General features: G+C 37.4%; 1 protein-coding gene across 1 annotated transcript in view; it reads right to left on the bottom strand.

Moving 5' to 3' along the window:
- Nucleotides 1–6,529: 6,529 nt before the first annotated feature.
- LRRC49 (leucine rich repeat containing 49) overlaps nucleotides 6,530–21,605 on the bottom strand; it is a 2,278,115-nt gene continuing 2,263,039 nt past the window's right edge. The window contains exon 16 of the mRNA XM_044078469.1: nucleotides 6,530–7,439. Within this exon, the coding sequence (XP_043934404.1) occupies nucleotides 7,236–7,439 (204 nt within the window). The 3' untranslated portion in view covers nucleotides 6,530–7,235. The remainder of the gene's footprint in view (nucleotides 7,440–21,605) is intronic.

The following is a 21,605-nucleotide window of genomic DNA, read 5'->3' as shown; positions in this document are numbered from 1 at the left end:
TATCATTCCTAGATGTACATATTGAGAGACTGGAGAATGGTATACTGAATACAGGGATCCATAGAAAAGCGTGCCACAGAAATACATTGTTACACACGAAGAGCATGCACCCAGGGTATGTTTTTAGGAATGTAGCGAAAGGCCAAGCCATGAGAGCATCTAGGTTAAATCCAACACAGGAGGGGTATTGAACACAAGCTAGAGGACCTGAAGACAAGACTTTTAGATAGGAATTATAAAATGAATGAAATTAATACTGCTCTTGAAGAAGCCAGTTCATTACAGGCAACCAGAGCCTGTCCATACTTCTCCAGTGCAAGTACTTCAATGGGTGAAGTGCTGAGAGAAGAAATAAGTGACCAGGTGAAAATACCAATGTTTTACACCTTAGACACCAATAATTTGAGAGACATTATACAGAAACATTGGGATATTTTAACCCTAGATGAGGATATCAAAGAGATAGTAGGAGAATGAACAAGTTTCCTTTTTAAAAACAAAAAGAATTTGAAACAGCTCCTGTGCCATCCAATGATTATGGGGAAGAAGAATACTGATAACATGACATCTGGGATGAAACCCTGCAATAGATGTAATTTTTGCAATCACACAGACACCAGAACTCGTTTTATACACCCAGTTACACTACAAGAACACAATTTTTATATAAATGCAGACTGTCAGACAGAACATGTGGTTTACCTTGCTTGGTGCACAGTCTGCAATGCATTTTATGTTGGTAAAACTGACAGGAAATTGAGAGAGAGAATGAGGGAACATTTTTACCACATACGCCTTAAATCTGAACACAATGCATTAGCTAGACATACACTAGAAGTGGGTCCACTTCACTGTTTGAAGTTTACTGTCATACAAGTTATCACTCCGAGTTATAGAGGAGGAGATGTAAAAAACTTTACGGAAGGCTGTGAGACTAAATGGATCATAAAGCTTAGAGCAGATAAGAGACTGGACTCAATGATAAAGTACCCTCAAACCGGTCCTACAAAATAGGAGACTCAAGTCTATTAAATAATATACTCCCCCCCCTTTTTTACACACACACACACACACATATATATTTTATATACATTTTTTACTCATACATAGATTTTATATATGTATATTTATTAGATTTATTTTGAGTTTTATATATATATGTAGGAACTGTTATTTATTTATTCATTTATTTATTCAACATATTTATTTGGTCTGTATTTATATACAATGCATCATTCTTGAAAGTGCTTTCATTGTTTTTATATACTGCTATGATCAGCTTCTTAAGAGTAAGAGATGTTTTAAGGATTGTTTTAACATGGAAGAATTTTGTAAGAACATGAATTAGTATAGAAGTATTGTCTCATGTAACTATATATTTAGTCATACATTTTTACAGCCCAGGAAATTATGTCAGCATGAGTAATTTTACTGGCTTAATGAATAATACATGAGGAGGCCTATATAAGAGAGGCTGAATGTTTGTTTACATTTATTTGGTCTGAAGAAGCCTTATAGGTGAAAGCGCTTACCGTTTTTGTTAATAAAAGTGTTTTATTCGACTACATGGTGTGATTAACATAATTGTGTTTGCACCAGGAGATTTATACTACAACAGTGGAGAGACTTCTTACTACAGAAAGATTTTTTGTCAGCTGTGGTTTGTTCCTGTGGATGTTCCATACCTTCTATATTATTAAAGTAAACTTGGACCACTTTAGGCGTAAAAGGATTTAAAGATATCTGTTGTCTACACCAAAAGGGTTGCTCTTCTGACAAACCCCATCACTAGGATCTGAAAAGATAAAGGGTGTTGATGATGGGACCAAAGAAATTTTAGATACCATAGTATCTTTCTCATGTGGAGTCTTGCCAGAGGTACCATGAGAATCGTAGATGCCATGAGACCCAAAATCCTGAGGTATTCCCTTGCAGTGACCAAAGTCCGAGTGTAAAACCTTAGAAACAGATCTAAATAAGGATCTATTTTTTTCCCAGTTGAAGAAAAGCTCTTAGAACAGAGGTGTCTGGTGACATTCCAAGAACACAATCCTGTATAAGTGAGTCAAGAAAGACTTTTCTCTGTTCTCTTAGAATCTCAGCTTGTTTAAGAGATCTTTCTTCCAAGGCAGAGATTCCAGACACTTTGAAAAAGACTCAGCAAAGATGAGCAAGTCACCTAAATATGGAAAATGTGGAAATGTTGTAGCCTACAATGAGCTATAACTGGAGTTAGACACTTTATGAACACTTTTGGTGCAGTGGATAATCAAAAGGTTACGGAAGAGAACAGATAATGTGATCCAGACATTCAAAACCTTAAGAAACTCCTGAAGTCTAGATGAAGAGGGATGCGATAATAAACAACTTAAAAGCCTAGTGTTACCAAAAGACTTGAGAGAGGAAGAGTTAACAGGTTGGGAAATAACATCATTTTGAATTAGGGCACTATCACAAACAGATTTAGGAAAGAAAGAGCCAGAACTGGCCTTCAAAGCATTTTCTTTCTTTGGCACTTGGGACATCCTTGAATAAAAACATTCCCCCACTTGGGAAGCAGGAACTGGATCTATCAGTCCTTGGGAGCATCTGATGAAGAAAAGCGTCTGATATGGAGGATGAGGAATGACCCCCTGGAAAGGAAGAGTTTCCTCCCACTGCCATCTGTGACCACGATGAATGAAATTCAGGACACATTTGTCTGAAGCAATCTGTTGCCAAAAAGAAAAACGGAGAGTAAGACTTTCTGAAAGAAAAAAGGGGGCCATGGTGGGAATGGGTCACAGGGTCTTTTGAATAGTCACTCAGACATATTAGACTGTCCTTGGTTTTGGAATATTAGAGATTTATTTTTAGAACTCCATTATCATTCCTTTTTAAATGTCTGTTTACTTGAAATCTACTGAGACTGTTTATTTCGTTTTCAGCCAGAAATGGAGAAAGAAAATCCACTGGACAATTTGGAAAAGGAGAGCTGAAAAATCTTAGAGAAGGAACTTGCCCCTTTCATCACACTTTTTGATCACTTCTGCAGCAGAGAGGCCAAACACTAAATTTCTATCCAAGGCAGAATTTAAAATCTCATTGTCAACATCATGTGGAAGGTAATAAGAATGCAGCCATGCAAACCTTAAAAGTGCACAAGTGGTCATAGCCCTGGAAGAAGCATCAACAGAGTCAAACATACACAGCAAACGAGTTATGACCTGTGCCAAAGAAGAAACTAAGTTATTTAAAGCAGAATTTACCAAACAAGAAACAACTGCAGATAAAACATCCCTTATACTTTCACAGTTTGTCAGAACAAACTTTAACATATATTCTGAAAACCATCTTATCATAAAGATTAAGATTGGAATTTATGTTAGCAGTAATGGGATCAACCAAGATTATAGTTGCTGGGTCACTAGGAATAGTGTATAAAAATTTAAAATACTGAGGAATTTTATGCATCCTATCTGCTTTTTTTAGGGTCAGCTCGCTATTGGAATTTCAGGAAGTAACACACAAATCCTGAAAAAATAACAGAACAAGAGGAATGAGCATGGGTTCTGGAAAAATCTTTTTGTAACAACGTATTTTATTTTTTGAGGGACTGAGAAAACTAACTGTTCCCCCACTGAAAACATTAGCACATTCTAGCAATTGTCTAAGAGAAAACGTAAGAATCAGAAGCTGAACTCTCCTCTGAGTCTGAATCACAAATTTAAGGAAGAAACCCTGGATCTCTCCCTGCATCTTCCTATTTAGATTCTAAATCTTGAATCTCTTCAGGAAAAGAGAAATCCGTCATTTACCAGAAACTACTTTACAAAAAAGGATTAATGGCATGAATTAAACCCTAAGCCAGACCAGTAAACTACTCCTGTCTAATGAAATTTGAGGAGAAGATGACACATGCTTGGTTTTCTGTTTCTTTTTGAGAGGAAAAATGGGGCCAACAGTGATAACTAACAGCAGCAGCTACTTCTTCATGGATGGGCACAGCATTCTGGAACAACAGTTATTTTTTGAACATCATAAAGTTACTATTTATACCAACAGATTTACTTGTGACACAGACAGATTAGTTTACGAGGCCACCTGTCACGGTTGCTCTGCCTTTTATATAAGTAGGACATCTAGGAAGTTCTGCAAAAGAATCTTAGAACACAATTATGATATAAGGAATGCCAAGACTGATAACGCCCAGTTCCCTGAACATAAGAAGTTTATGTTTCATGGTTTAGAATTAGTTAGCAAAAGTCTCAGGGGAGGGGATTATAAGAACACTATAGAAGTCTCTCCTTTGACAGTCACATCGCCACAGTAGTCAGGAAGTCCTTCTACGTGGTACACATCATCATAAAAGGGTTCTCATCTAGGAAAAAAGAGGTCATTGTTCCCCTCTACTCATCACTCATTAGACCCATTATAGAGTACAACGCCCCTTTTGGAATGTACCTCACAAGACATCTACAGCAGCTGGAAAGACCACAGAAGTACCTCACAAAGAGGATTACTGGCTTCAAACAAATGCCCTACACTGACCGCCTCAAAAAACTCCAGTTTTACTCCGTAGCATATTGCCTACTCCGAGGTGATCTCTGCCTATCATATAAAGCTATGTCAAACACAGAGCTGTTGGACATGCTACACCTAAAGAAATCCCAATCTCTCCATGCCACATGCTCTAGGGACCTAAACCATGTCACCACAATAAACAGGACACGCTGGAGGGATAGATTCCTGTCCCAGAGACTTCCTATACTCTGGAACAAGCTACCCATCTATGTCAAGCAAAGTTCTTCATTAGCACTCTTCAAGAAAAATCTTGATGAGTGAATGGGAAATAGGAAATACACCCTGGGGATCACTTCTATATCTCTGTTGGACAGTGGCACAAAAAAATAACTTTCTTGGGTGGCGTAAGCTATGGTACCTTGCTGGCTAGGCTTACGTAGACCCTTGGGCCGATAGCCTAGTACCTACCTATGAACCTATGAACAGAAGGAAAGTTTATGGCAAATAAAATTGTGGGCAGATAAATTCCAAGTTTTGAATGGAGTTATTAATATTAAATGTTTTTTTAATAATGAAAGACCCAGGAAGCTGAAACTGTTTAATTTATTGTCAATTATTGTATTAATATGGGTTGAGCATTATATTTATATTGTTGATTTTATTTTCTGTAACTCTGATAAAGTCCATTTTTATATAGAGGACGAAAGCACTTAGTTTGCGTTTTATTAAACATGTTTTTGTTTTTTCTTTTCATATGTTTTTGGTGTCAACCATAAAAACTAATGGCAGCAGTTGCTTCTCCAGGGATGAGCACAGCATTCTTGCACAGCAGGGAAGACCTCCCTGTTCCCTCTCCCAGTATCAAGAGCTACTCTCCCTTATCCACTGAGGGGACCCCAAAAGCCGTTCAAAGATGTGGCTAGCCCAGGTCCATAGTGGTTGTAGGTGCTATACCAAAAGGATCCAGGGTAAAAGATGAGTGATCTGGGGTACAACAAATGGCCACTGCAGAGTCAATCACCTGAAGCTGAGGCAAACTGCTAGCCTGTTGTTGTGGCAGAGGCTGTTTGCTTAATATTTTCTTTTTGAGGCTAGAAGAAGGACTGACTGTGAGACCGTTAATCTGTTCCACTGTCAAGCTGAAAATACTGCCTCTTTCTAAGGAAAGACAAGCAGCTAATGCCAGTAAAATTACCAGTCTGCAAAAGTTACTCTTTTTTTGACAGAAAAAAACAAAGCAAAAAAAGCACTTTCAAATATTATGCCAGCCCCTACAAGGAAAAATAAACACAATTTATTCACAGAAAATATGTTTTTAGTTAGTTAACACTACTTTTGCATTGTTTAAAATAACTTTACAGTCACATGAACAGTCCATTAAAATACAACACTCGTAAAGTAATAAAACATCAATACATTTAAGAAAATGGAAGTTCCCCCCCAAAGGAAACGTACCTGCCCAGCAAAGGAAAGCACAAGATTATCACTGATTCTCAAAAGCTACAGAGGAGCATACTCTTCAGTGGCAGGAAAGGTGTGAAGGGCTTCACACCTACACTTGTGTTTTAGTCAGCTCAGCTTGAGCTACTTGACAGTTTGGGCATGTGGAATATGCCCTGAAGCTTTGAAAGCTGGATGACTGTTATATCCTTCCCAAGATATAACTCTTACAGCTATGGCTACTGCAGCAGTGATCAATATGATGAACATCCCCCCTCTGACTCACTGGAAAAATTATTTCAATGGAACTTTCTAATCATCAACATGCAATCTATAATAAGGTGATATAATATGTGGAGTATTTAATGTTCTACTCTGTTAATTTGAATTAACTGATCATTGGTTAATACTGACCACAGAGGCCTTTAGGACTATCCATGCATCCCAAGTATGTCTTGCAAGTTTTAGGAACCTTAAGATTATAATAAGGGGTATCCTCAAGCATGAATGTCACCCAAAAGGAATGACCCATTAAAAAAACAGAAGTAAATTTAAGAAAAATAAGAAATGATTCTCCCAGTCATAATTGCAATAATTATAATACTTTACCTGATCATATTAATTTGACTTACGAGATTTCAATCCATTCACATTTAAAACAGCCTGCTCAGCGATATCAACAAGAATACTTCAATATAGCATGAAATAAGGATTTATATATATATTTCAGTCCAAAAACGGTCAGCATATCAGATTTTGCAGCCTCACATTTATGCTGGTGCTGAGAAAGATTAAAACAGTATATGCAATCAAAATGAATACATGTAAAAACAATCCACAGAAGCAACTGATTTTAAAAGCACAAGCTATCAGCACGTCTAAAACAAAAACAAGAAATGTTCCTTCTACTCAGATAAACATAATTCAATTCTATCCCAGAGCTGTCAAACAAAGAGACAGCTGTTAACCATTCATAAAACCTGTGAAATAATGAACAAATGGCCAATGGACATCACATGAAGTCCCTTTTGGCTGTAGTGCAAGAGAGCAGCAATAGCAGCAGTAAATGGAAGACAGTAACAATGGCTTTGGCTTCCTGCTCTTTGTGCCTCCTTTTCAGTTCTGTGGCACTTTTGCTGTTTGTTTCCTCAATAAAACCTTTGTTTTGGAAATTTCTGTAGGAGCAGATTAAGTGGTCTTTATCTAACAAGTGACATTTACTGACAATCTTCAATAATGTATTTTGCAATTCCTTGGGACCTGCTGAAAGCTACACAGACAGGAAATGACTGTTAGTTTTGATCAATGACCTTCTGCAGGCAGTGCTTCATGTAAGAACTTTTATTGCGCATTTCTATCACCGTATCCTTGACAAGCTCAATGAATATCTGAGGCCAAAGTTTCTGTAGAAAGTCATTTTTCATACTGATGTCAGCAGCTTCTTTCACCAAGTCCTGAACACAGACCTGGCAAAAAGTCTTGATTCGCTTTTGTTCCTGCAAAAAAAAAAAGCTTGTATTTCAGCAGAATAAAACACATACATGGTAGCTTTTCTTTACATGAAAGAGTTTTAACAGATAGGCTACTTTAACAATCTTCACAGACCTGAATGTTAATGCCTTTTTCTCCGTTTGTGACAAGGACATTTGTGGTAAATTAATACAGACAGGAGATGGTTAGTTGTGTACTTTGTGCTGGATGCAGTTCCTATATGCTAAGCAGAATATTACAGGGTAGCAATGTGAACAAATGGCATCATATACTTAAAAATCACTCTACAGGAGCAGGAAAATCTAAAACAGTTTTTTTGTCTCTGGCACGTTTGTGAAAAAGTACAATTATTCCAACCTGCTAACATCAAAACACAATTAAAGCTACAAAAAGCATTGTTTGAAGTGTATTGTTACATACTGGAATGCCATCAGAGTTTTTTAAATTATACTAACAGTAAAATAATCATTTTGGAAATATATGCAACAGCCATAAGTTATCAATGCTATTTGTTAAAAAAAAAAAAAAAGTTACTTCCTGGTAAAAATGCTTCTGTCAGTGACATTCATATACCAATACATGCATCCCTTCTTAATACCTTATTGACAAACTGACACTGGATTCTGCAGCAAACCCCCCCCAAAGTTTCAATAGTAAACCAATACACTGAAAGCATTTAGGAAACAACAGACTTGTGAAATCACAATCAAATAATCACAGAACACTAATATTTAAGTTGGTTAGTTATTTACTTTTGTTGACAAGGATAGCGTGGTGTGACCAGGTCCAGTCTTAGCAAAGGTGCAAAAAAGAACTATACAGTGGTAATTTAAGTAAAACAATGACATAAAGATGTAATTCAAAGGAAGTAATTTACACCTGTAATATTTTTGTATATATTTGTAAATAAATGTATGTAAACAGAGATTACTATAAATCTATGTTCATAGGTAAATACTAGGCTAGCTGCCCTTGTGGGCCATTTTAAGACTAGCCAGTTTCCCTTTCTGTGCTCGAATTAACCTATCCCATTTGGCCAGAGAATGGCCTTACCCATGATCGATAATCACACACACACACACACAAATATACATATATATATATATATATATATATATATATATATATATATATATATATATATATATATATATGTCTACTTCATTTGATCGAAAGACCATTTGACTGAAACCCATTTGATTGAAAACCAGTGTTCAAGGCAAATAACAGGGATTTGTCCCCTCCCAATGTCGCGACCCTGGAGTTGGGTATATATAGATGGGGGGGACTTTGCCCCCCACACCCCAAATGTGGGGGGGCTGCTCCCCCCACACACACTCTTGACTATATATACCAACTCCAGGGTCGCACAACATTGGGGAGGAGGACAAATCCCAGATTTATGCCTTGAATACTGGTTGTCGATCAAATGAAATTTCGATCAAATGGGTTTCAGTCAAATGGTCTTTCGATCAAATGAAGTAGACCCATAGTAAACCAATACACTGAAAGCATTTAGGAAACAAGAGACTTGTGAAATCACAATCAAATAATCACAGAACACAAATGTTTAAGTTGGTTAGTTATTTATTTTTGTTGACAAGGATAGCGTGGTGTGACCAGGTCCAGTCTTAGCAAAGGTGCAAAAAAGAACTATACAGTGGTAATTTAAGTAAAACAATGACATAAAGATGTAATACAAAGGAAGTAATTTACACCTGTAATATTTTTGTATGTATTTGTAAATAAATGTGTGTAAACAGAGATTACTATAAATCTATGTTCATAGGTAAATACTAGGCTAGCTGCCCTTGTGGGCCATTTTAAGACTAGCCAGTTTCCCTTTCTGTGCTCGAATTAACCTATCCCATTTGGCCAGAGAATGGCCTTACCCATGATCGATAATCACACACACACACACACACACACACACACACACACACATATATACAAATATATATATATATATATATATATATATATATATATATATATATATATATAGATATATATATATATATATATATATATATATATATATATATATATATATATATATATATATATGGGTCTACTTCATTTGATCAAAAGACCATTTGACTGAAACCCATTTGATCGAAAACCAGTGTTCAAGGCAAATAACAGGGATTTGTCCCCCTCCCCAATGTCGTGCGACCCTGGAGTTGGGTATATATAGATGGGGGGGACTTTGCCCCCCACACCCCAAATGTGGGGGGGGGGCTGTTCCCCCCACACACACTCTGACTATATATACCAACTCCAGGGTCGCACAACATTGGGGAGGAGGACAAATCCCAGATTTATGCCTTGAATACTGGTTGTCGATGAAATGAAATTTCGATCAAATGGGTTTCAGTCAAATGGTCTTTCGATCAAATGAAGTAGACCCATATATATATATATATATATATATATATATATATATATATATATATATATATATATATATATATATATATAAAAACCCTAATGAGACCAACTGGGCTCATATCATAGATAATTTGAGGGGACCCATGCATGGGATAAAGCAGTTAGAAGACGTCTCTGTTCATTAGTAGCACAGGTGGCAGTTCTGGGGTAAATTTTCTTTTTCCCATCCATAGATCCAAGTTGGACTTGAAAATGAATCATTGTGAAGCCAGAAGCCAAAATGGCAAGCAGACTTGTGCAGGTAAGCAGGTCCAGCAAAAAGACAATCTCAACTTCAGATGGCAAATAAATCTTGTCAAATCAGAACTGAATCAAACACAGTGAACCAGGAAATTAGACAGTTTTTGAGCTGCTGCTTCCCAGATCAAAAATCTTTCACTCTATTAAACAAGGGCAAGTAAATTGTCCAGAAGATATATCTATATATACAGAGATATATATATCTATCTATACTGAGATCTCTTTCTCTATATATATACAGACAGATCTATGTCAAAATAATGAATTACCATAATGTCAAGTTGCAAAATGGAAACAAGAAAAGTTTACATTCACGCACGAACAGATCATTGTAACTTTTCCCCAGTAAGTAAACAATTGGCAAACAAAACGTAAAACCACCCAAAGTGGGGGGGTGGCTTCACTCCCAGACACCCCAACTAAATATACCAACAATGAGATTACACCACAGTGGACAAAAGGGAGAAGTTCACCACATTAGACAACTGACTCATTTTGTAGTGAAAATATACAACAATCTGGACGTTCATGAATGTAAACTTTTGTTGTTTCTGTCTCACAGTTTTGCAACTTGACGTTATGGTAATTCATTATTTTGACATAGATCCATATAGATATCTATACAGATATATACACACACAATCACACAACCATTTCTTAATGTCTCATTATGAATGCATTTTGTTGTTTACTGTCCTAATTGGATTGCATTCTACAATGTATCTTGACTGTGTCCTTTCCCCAAGTCATGACAGAAAAGGATCTTCGAACTAATTCACCTACCTGATTACAAGTGAAAATAAATAAAGACAGATGTAGATATGACAGACAGCATAGGTCTGAAATGTCTAACAAACAGGAAACATCACTGACAAAAACGTTAACAAATAAGTTAAGTTAATAAAAAAATCCATTAAAGAAGGTAGGGACACAGGTAAGCAAAGTTACCGAAGATTACAATGAAAACAATGCTGGTGTTAGTATAGTATATCTAAGAATAACAGACTATCAAACTGGGGAAATAATTACAAAACAATTTATGCTTGGAGCAAGACAGTAGCCAAAAGCTGCAAGCATCATCATACTTTGGTGATTCGAAACCAATGTCTATGGGAAGCTATATAAATGAAGAAAACTGTTGGCACACTGTGGTGCTCTGCAAACTATTAAGGATTCTTTAAAATACTGGGCCATCTCTGTGCACATATGAGGAGGTAGAATTCGGCATACCACTCTTGATAATTGTAAACAGACAGACTGTAATAAACTTACAATATTCTTCCACTCTAGGCAGCAACTTCCCTGCAAGTGTATAAGCCAGTGGTACAGGAACCGGTACCCACAGCTGAATGACCTGAACCAAGGAGTAATAGGTGCTAGCTATGTGTAACTTGTATGCATCAGACATGAGTTCACACTGTCAACAGCAAAACCCTATCCCACTACGGGCAAATGTTTTGCTGTAACTGGGCATATCTGCATGTGCAACATTCCATCATCATATAAGCAACACAGTGGGGTGATTCTGACCACATCTTCTTGTATGCTGAGCAAATTCCTGGCTGTTAAAGAGACATGATGCTGTGAACTATATGACGTTCAACATCAACTGATCACTATACAGCCATGGAACAATTTTATGATGCTGCATACCTCTTCCATGTACGTACGGACCACAGACTGCACCTACATTGCAATACAGTCAGCCCCTGATGAAAATGGCAAAAGGAGAAGGTGAATATGGTGAAGAAGGGTCATTCTATCAACTGTCACTCTGTTTGCTAAAGACACTCTGAGCTGCAAATCTTAGCATCATTTCCTGACAGTGAGCATGACAGTTTCATTTGTGCCATATGATATATGTGTATCACTAAGGATATACACGAAGGACTCCTAGTAGGTGATTACTACACTCAAACATAATGTAAACATCTGCAGGTGACTAAAACAAAACAGAATAACAGACACCACCCACATGTTTGAGTTTTACAGTGCTCTGTGTTTAGCCCCTACAGCCCTAGCTAATGGCACCTATATGCTATTCTCAACTGAAAGCAAAGAAAGCATAATATGGACTGAAAAGGAATGTTACTGAGACACTCTCTGGGCTGCTGAAATCCTGATTTAGGTTTCTGGTCACATCTGGGGTTTCTCTGCAGAAAAATCCTTAGACAACATCTCAGGGGGTTCAATGAGTAAGCAATCCTGCACAAAAATGGAAATGACCAAGTATGGTGGCTTTCAAATTCAGAGTGTAGGAAACTTATCCCAAGAACTTCAGTGAGGTGAATATGATTAGCTACAGGATGACAAATAAGACAGAATTATGGGACTAAAGAAGAATGAGAAGCATTACATGACAGGCACTCACAGTATACCCATGCACAAGAGATAAGGCATTTGGTACAAACTTATTTGCTAAGACACATCATAGGTTCTACAAGTACATAGAAAAAACATTATGACTACAATGGTATTGTTGCCATGACAATACCAACTGGCACACTGACATATGTATATTCTTATACCCTGTGTATTCAAAGTTACTGCAGTCATCATCTGTGCAGGCATCAATCAGCCAAAAAAAAAACACACACACACACAAAAGGCCAGAGCCAGGGTGCATCACAACAAACAAAGGCTACTTATGTCATGTAACACAGAAGGTTGTGGCAAGACCTCAAAGGGGCACATCAGCCCCTTCCAAATCCTGAAAAGCTGCAAAGGGAAGAAATACATCAGTGATGCAGGTGGACAGAAAACAGTGGGCATAGCATAATTGTGTATGGCAGGCCGTGGGGTCAATGTGCATGACTATGTATGGCACACTATAAAGGTCACTGTGCATGAAAAAAAACACATTACTGTCAGGCATTCAGCCATCAGAAGGGATGTTGGGAACGGAGTTTAAAGCAGTAGATCTAATGCCGACAGCTTGCTCAGTAGTACTTTCCTGCCACATGATAATGATGACTGCTGTGTACTGTGACCATGGCCATAAATGTCTATTGCACATCTATGAAAGGCATGATGTCTGCACTGCACATCTTGAACTAGATGTAGTTAATAAGATGTTCTGTACGCACCATAACGTTCCATGTTTGTTGTCCATCTCGCCTTTATTCTTGCTGGTTGGTTGGGTTGGGAACGCAGCATCAGTTCCGACTCAGCCTAATACAAGAGCTCGAGAGCTTCCACTGGCTCGAGGCCAACTCCTATCCCATGATGCTTAGGGTAGATTACCCAGATCTTGCTTGCAAGTGAAAGCACTACTATTATCTATATGTATTTCTAAACACATCTTGTCTAGCTGAAAGAAATGAGGAAACCAAAGACTCCAAAAACCCAAACATATCTATATACATATTTATATATATATATATATATATGTATATATATATATATATATATATATATGTATAAACCACCCGATCCAGGAGCGAAGGAGGCGGAAGGAGGGTGGGATGCAAGAATAAAGGCGAGATGGACAACAAACATGGAACGTTATGGTGAGTACACAACTTCTTAATGTTATGTTATCCTATCTTGCCTTAATTCTTGCTGGTTGGGACAGCATCCCTAGCACCTTCATCCTTGAGTGGCTTAGAAAAACAGACTCTTCAGTAGAGTGGATCCAAAGAAAGACCTGTTCCGGGAGGTCACATCTACTTTGAGTAATAAAGGTATGAGGTCTCGCCCATGTGGCAGCTGCACAGATAGAGTCCATAGAAAGTTTAGCTTGAAAAGCAGAGGACATTACAACCACTGTTGTGGAATGGCCTTTCACTTTGCCTGGTAATTTTCTATTATTGCTGTATGAAAAGGAAATGCAGTCTGTAAGCCATTTTGAGAGAGTTACTTTAGAAACCGGCAATCCTTTCCTTTTACCTGAAAAGAAAACAAAAATCTGGTCTGACTTTCTGAAATCTTTGGTCCTGTGCAAGCAGAAGCATACCTGTCTGTATACATCTAGTTGATGTAATTTATATTCTGCCTTGTTGCTATAGTTGCGGAAGAACACTGGCAACTCAATAGATCAATTTAAATTGTTTTCTGAACAAATTTTCGGTAAGAAAGAGGGATTAGATTCTTAAGGATACTCTGCCTTTGTGGAAAACTATATAAGGATGGCGTATAGAGAGGGCTTGGAGTTCTGACACCCATCTGGCAGAAGTAATGGCTACCAAGAAAAGAGTTTTCCATGACAAAAACTTTATATCACATGATGATGCGGGTTCGAAGGGTGGCAAGATTAAGGCAGTTAGAACAAAATTTAGTTCCCAAGTGGCTGGAGATTCTCTCATTGGAGGTCTTAGCAGGAAGGTAATTTTCAAAAAGGCCTTGCATAGCTTGTGGGACATGATAGACATTCCCATTTCCCCAATCTGGAAATTAGATATGGCTGCTAGTTGTACCCTGATGGTAGCTGCTGATGCACCCTCATCACAAAGTATGGAGAGAAATTCTAGAACTGCTATGATAGGAGCTGTAAAAGGATCCATATTCTGCTTAACGGCCAAGTATGAAAATCTTTTCCATTTACTGGAATGCAGTTTTCTCATGGAAGGTTTGTGGGAAGAGATCAAGATATGTTTAACTGCAGGGGGAAAACTGGCTATTTGTAGAATTGGAGCAGCCATGCTGTCAACTTGAGAGTCTGGATGAACAGATGGAACATTCCCAATGAGTGGGTCAAAAGGTCTGGAACTGGGTCCAGAATCCACGGTCCCTTCAGAAGATGGGTTAAGAGAAAGGAGAACCAAATGTGTCGAGGCCAGTGAGGTGCAATGAGTACCATAATGCTGTTCAATGTGCTGGCTTTCTGAAGTACTTTGGGCATTAAGGGAAAGGGTGGAAAGGCATAAAGAAGTCCCAGGGCCAATCGTGTATAAGTGCATCCCTTGATGACTTCCCTAAGGGGGGAATGAGGGCAAAGTAGCTGCTGCATTTGGCATTCATGGATGTGGCAAAAAGGTCACAACAAGGGGCTGTAGTGAGACCGAAGTGCAGGGCTCGAAATTGGTAATGACGGTCTCCCAGCTGAAACCTTAAGTGTCTCCTGTCTTTTTTGGAACTAAAAAGAACCTTGAGTAAGTTCTGTCTGGTCTGCGGGAACCTTTTGGATGACTTTTTTTCTAGCAACTTGTGTATCTCTGATGTTGCATAGTCCCTCTGACCGGGTGGAATATCTGGAATGGACTGATTTACAGGAGGGAGGGTGGAATAGGGTATGTAATAACCTCTGGATATGACTGTCTGCACCCATTTGTCTTGAATGATTTCTAGCCAGGCATTTGGGTACAGTGACAAGCATTCCCCGACTGCCTACAGAGGAGGACAGGTGGGCCTCCTTTCAGGAACGCTGGAAGGGCCTGCCAGAGAACGTATCTCTGTATCCCTGATTCTGCAGACCCCCTCTGCCTGCTTGGGACAGAATCCCCTAGCTATGTTGACCTTGAGTGGTCCTCATGGAAGGATATTTCAGAGTACCAATGAGTCAAAGGTGGCCCTACATCTGGATATAAGATCCATTTTGTAATGAGTAACAAAGGTATGAGCATTGGACCATGTGGCTACTGCAAAAACATCACCAATAGATGTTCTTGACCAAATAGATGAAGCAGCTATGGATGTAGTTCAGTGAGCTTTGGGTGGTTTAACTAAGGAAATGCTTGCTGAGAGTAGATCCAATAAATACAATCAGTAATCCAGTTAGCTAAAGTAACTTTAGAAACTGGATGACCCAGTCCTTTCAGTGAAAATGAAACAAATAGCTGATCTGACCTTCTGATTTGCTTTGTCCTGTGTAGATAAAAACGTAGTTGTCTGTGCACATCAAGAAGATGTAGCACATATTTGCCTTTGTTTGAAAATTTTGGAAAGAAGACCGGTAAATGAATGGATTGGTTAATGCTTGTTTCAGAAACTGGTTTAGGTGAAAAAAAAAGAAGGGCTTGTCCATAAGGTAACTCCATCTTTATGGAAAATAATGCAAGGGGACTGAAGAAAGAGCCTGGAGTTCAGAAATCCTCCTTGCAGAAAAGCTAACAAGAAAAACTGTTTTCCAAGAAAGAAATATTAGGTCATTTTTTTTTTTTTTTTTTGCTGAAGGTTCAAAAGGTTTCTGAGTTAAACCCTGTAGTACAACAGTCAGGTCCTGGGTGTGTGTGTGTGTGTGTGTGTGTGTGGGCGGGGGGGGGGGGGGTTGAAGAATCACTTACTAGTAGTCTAAGGAGAAAAATGCCTTTAGGAATGCTTTGCATAACTTGGAAGAAGCTAAGGAATAATTTTTGTCTCTTGTATGAAAATTGGAAGTGCCTGCTAATTGTACTTTAATGGCAGAAAAGCTAGCTCATTCTTTAAAAAGAACAGCCAAAAATTCAAGTACAGCACATACATACTAGCAACAGTTTTATTCACCCCATACAGGGTAATATGGTTGCCTTTTCTTTCTATGCAGACTGTAGCACCAAAATGTAGTCCATTATACTTTTTGTATACTCTGTAGTGCATACTATATAGGTAAGTCTAATAGCTCTTTTAGAGAGCGAGTGCTAGAGCATTTAAAGGACATAAAGAATAAAAGAGAAACGAATGCTTTGGCCAAACGTGATGTCTAATAATGAACATCTTTTTAGATTTTTTTGTATGAGAAATTGTACCGGAAACTATAAGGGGAGGTGACATTAAGACTAAGACTGAGTCTCTCGAACAGAAATGTATTCTGCTTTTTAGATCTAATCACCCCTGGGTTAAATGATATGATCCCATTAAAACCTTTTTTTGAAGCACAGACCTCTTAAACGTTACATTTTTTAATATATTCTCTATAGATAAGAGTTTATATATATATATATATATATATATATATATATATACACACATATATATATATATATATATATATATATATATATATATTTATTTATTTAATATGAATTTCTAAGGTATGAGTAAATGAAATGCTGATTTTTTTTTTTAGATACTATTGCTTGAAAATTTCTTTTACTATGATATATGGTGCAATTAGTTAATTATTTGCTGACGTTGATTGGGTAGTTTGAATATAAGTAGCTATGTTCTGCTGAATGCGATATCTGATGAAGAGGTTCTAACAACTGTGAAAGTGCTTACCATATTAAATCCATCTTCTTTTTACCTGCAAGTGTATAGACACTGTTTTTCTGCCTACAGGAACACCTTGTTGTTTTTTTGTGATATAATTTATATTTACTTCAGTGGAGTTCTGCTTTCGTGGTTCTAGCAATTTTCTCTTTACTTGAATTACCAGCTATGGTAATTAAGAAAAAAATACCCTGCTTAAAGGGTGAATGGGGAAAAATAGCAACTATGGTACTTAAGAAATATTATCTAAAATAGTAGAAAAGCCTAATGCTGTTGTGTATACAAAGATGGAGGATAGAAAAATAAATTAATAAGACAATTCCAGTAAATATATCAAAAACTTACAAAAAATTAATTAATTTCTCACTCGAAAGAAAGAACCTGCATCTCAGCAGGATGGAAGCAAACAAGATCTCAGGTACTGGGGAAGAAATGAGGCATTATGGGTAGAAGGAGAAGCTCAAAAGCTGGATCCAAATTCTAGAGTATGCAGCCGAGTCAGATATGAGGACCAGATCCAAACCCATGTGCTAAGGAAGAATGGAAAGGACAACTTCAGATAAAAAGTTTAGGGTATTTTTTTTTGTTTGCTTTTTTTCGCAATAATTTGAGAATCAAGCATGATTGCTTGATCACTTTAGCTACAATATGTCAAGTACACAATGAAGAATCATGCGTCCGTATCTGTGTATCTATTTATCCTCAAAAACAAAACAGTGTAAGAAACTTCTCTCTGTAGAAGATTTTCAGTCCATATATCTCTAGTTAATCACTGTATATTAATCAGATCAGACAAAAGTAGTAGAACTAGCGAACTTAAACTCATTTTAAGTTAAAAAAAAATCAAAAATGTATAATTGTACAGAATTACTAAGTATTCGAAAATAATCCAAGCAAGGCAGGCAGTCTGTTTCCCATCGAAAATCCTTTATTAAGTAAACAGACAAGTGATCTAAATAAAACAAAAAGAGTAATAGTTTCCTCACAAGCTTTCTAAATATATATATATACTTTTTATCAGGCAAGGGAGTGGTTTATTGTGCTGTAAAACAAAGTGTTACTGGTACACGTTAAATTCACATCCCTTCCCCATCAGTGTGACATTCAAGCTGGTCCTGCTCTACTTAGTAGCTTTCTTAATAATATAACCCTTATGTACTTTAAATAAAATTTATAATGATGTGGTACGCTTATTTAACCAGATTATTAAGTCTGTGATTTTATCCAAGACAATATACTACATGGCTGGAAATACATCAACCTTAGTCCATTTGACACTCACTAAATATATATAAATATATACATATACACTTTGCATGTAAAAAATCAATTGTAAAAATCATATTCTATTTTCATAACCTATTGTTAACAAAGACAGCTTAGGTCCTTCTAGACTTCTTCAGGTCTGTGTACAAGAACCCTAAAAACTATCTATAAAAATATATATAAATGTATAATTAGTATTGTTATTACACATCATTTTGAATAAAGTGGAAAAAAAGAGAACCAGAAAACCAAAGAATTCTACAGGACAACCAGGACCACAGACAATCCAGCTACCAGGAACAGCAGCACCTTCACAGAGACCAGTTTCTTCAGGAAGACCAATATCGACAGCACGGACATCAACCACCACACCAATACCAAAGCCAGCACCAGTACCAGAACAAGAATGGTGACCACTACCAGAGCCCCAGAGCTTGTCCCACTTACCAGGTTCCCCCTACTACAGCCACAGCGAGGAATACTACTACAACCCACCGAGATTCCAGAAAGCAGAGGAGGAATTCCAGAGGTCTCATACTCTATCCATGAACCCCCAGGGAGACAGAAGACCCAAACAGTGGACAGGGGTGAGAGAAATACAATACCTGGGCAATCCCAACTGGAACCCCGACTGCAACCCAGGTCCCAGGCTCAGATGGAGGAAACAGCCACAATAACAGGTACAATAACAACAATAACAGGTGCTCCGCTTATCTGGAACCACTCTGTTAAAGCACTGACTGAAGATGAAAAAAGTGTGTTGTCCAAAGGACTTACATTTGTACCAAGCTGCAGGAGTGAGGTTGCTCAGGTACTGATAGACCTTAAAATGTATGTGAGGAAGCTCAACTTAAGAGCACAGTTTCATGGCAAAAGTAATGACATTGAAAATTAACCTATTGATGAAACTATAAAAAGGCCTAGCAGCTATTGTCCACCACTACATCAAACATTAGCTGCTTTTGAAGTGAAATGTGAGATGGACATGATGAAACTCCTTAAAAAACCTCCTAAGAAAAAACTTTATAACTCAACACAGGGAGAAAGAAAAGCATTGACTGAGCTAGGCAATGATAAATCCAGGAGTGTAATGAAGGCAGACAATGGAGGAGGTATACTTGTGTACCACTAGCTACAACCAAAAGTCAGAGAACATGCTGGAGGATAACAAATTTTATGAGCATATGATTTATGGAACACTAATCTCACCATATTATGGGAAGAAAAACGTATTACTGAAAATCTTTATAATTATTTATGGAGCCCATGCCAACATTTACCTTACTTTTTAGGAATACCACAGCCACACAAGAACAGAGAAGACCCGCCTTATAGACCGGTGGGAGCAAGTGAAGGTTCCCTTACTGAAGCCACAGCCATTTACCTTGATTACTTGCTGAAACCTTTAGCAGAAAAGAACAAGTCATACATAAGAGATTCAATGGATTTTTTGAGGAAAATAAAAAACATTACAGTGGAAGCTGACAGCATTTTATTAACTATTGATGTGGAATCCTTGTACACAGTGCTCCCTCACAATTACTGTATAATAGAAGCTATGGAGTCTTTTAAGAAACATAATCACGGTGCACATGCACAACTGCAAAAGTTAAGCAAATTCATTAATCTTGTACTGGACTTCAATTTCTTTACTTTCAATGGCAAACTCTACAAACAAAAAACTGGTATAGCAATGGGGGCTGCCATGGTTCTCAGCATAGCCCTGGGCAAGTGGGAGGAGGACTTTGTTTTAAATAACACAGACTACATGCAGCATATCACATGCTATTTACGTTTTATTGATGACATCTTTATTGTGTGGGAAGGTGACACCTTGCAGCTTGGAGACTTTATCACCTCAATCAAACAACCCCCTTCCTGAAGTTTACCTCTTCCCATAGCTATATTTCAACCACTTTCTTAGATATGCAGATTTCCAAGGACACCAACAACAACAGAATCACCACTGATCTATTCAGAAAACCAACGAGGGTTAACGTATTACTCCACAGTAAAAGTCTACATCCTACAAAAAACAAGTATAATGTATTGAAGTCCCATGGTTATAGATTAGCTAGAATTACCACAGAGATGGAACCATTTCTGAGAAACCTGAACTTACAGAATGATTTTCTAGTGAGAGGCTATAAAAGTCAGATGTTAAAAAACATCCTGGAACCCATTATAGAACTGAAAAGGACTGAAGCACCTTCACTCAACCTCCTCAGTAGGAGAATGTTAAGAAATTCCACAGAGAACAACAAATGCAAAAATAACTGCATCCTGACATACACTTTGGATTATCACAGTATCAAAAATGTTACTGAAGAAAACTAGGACATTGTCACAGGAAACCCTTTTCTGATTAGCATCTTAGGTGAAGCCCCATCCTTTGTTTATAGGAAGGCCAGGAACATTAGAAGTTTTGTTGAATTTAAACCTAGACCATATGAGAGAAACACTAAAAGATGTGAAACTAATTGTACATTTTGTATATTTATGCAGCAAGTTGATAGTTTTTATTGCCATTATTTAAAGAAAATCATTAAGACCAGTGCAGGGGGGGTGACTGTAACACTACAAAAGTAATTTACAGGGCACAGTGCAATGAATGTGATGCATTCTATGTCGGCAAGACTGCAAATAAACTCAAGCATAGGATTTCACGTCATCTGTCAGAAATCTACTCTGGATGTAAAAATAATGCACTAGCCAAACACCTTTCTCTTTATAAAAGACACACAGGTTTTAAGTTCCAGATCCTGGATCGCATAGAGATGGGTGATCTTGAAGGAGACATCCCAAATATTCTGGAGAAACATGAAAACTCATGTGGCAATTAACGCTGAACTCTTTTAGAAAGCCTGTACTAAACCACTACTGTTCAATTAAAAGTGCACTGGAACTTAGAAAATTGCCACACTGTTTACATGACTAATTTTATTTTATTTTATTCTACCAGTTTTTTTTTTAAAATACCATTTTAAATCAGTTGTAATTTAAGTGTATATTTTGTTTCCATCATAAAATTTTTTCTTATTTTTTTTCTTTTCATGGTTCTCTTTTTTCCACTTTATTCAAAATGCTGT

This window comes from Protopterus annectens, chromosome 7.part1, assembly GCF_019279795.1.
Source record: "Protopterus annectens isolate FY-2018-M chromosome 7.part1, PAN1.0, whole genome shotgun sequence".
Classification (NCBI taxonomy): domain Eukaryota; kingdom Metazoa; phylum Chordata; order Ceratodontiformes; family Protopteridae; genus Protopterus; species Protopterus annectens.
Note: the sequence above shows the minus strand (reverse complement) of the source record. Positions and strands in the feature narration are given on the sequence as shown.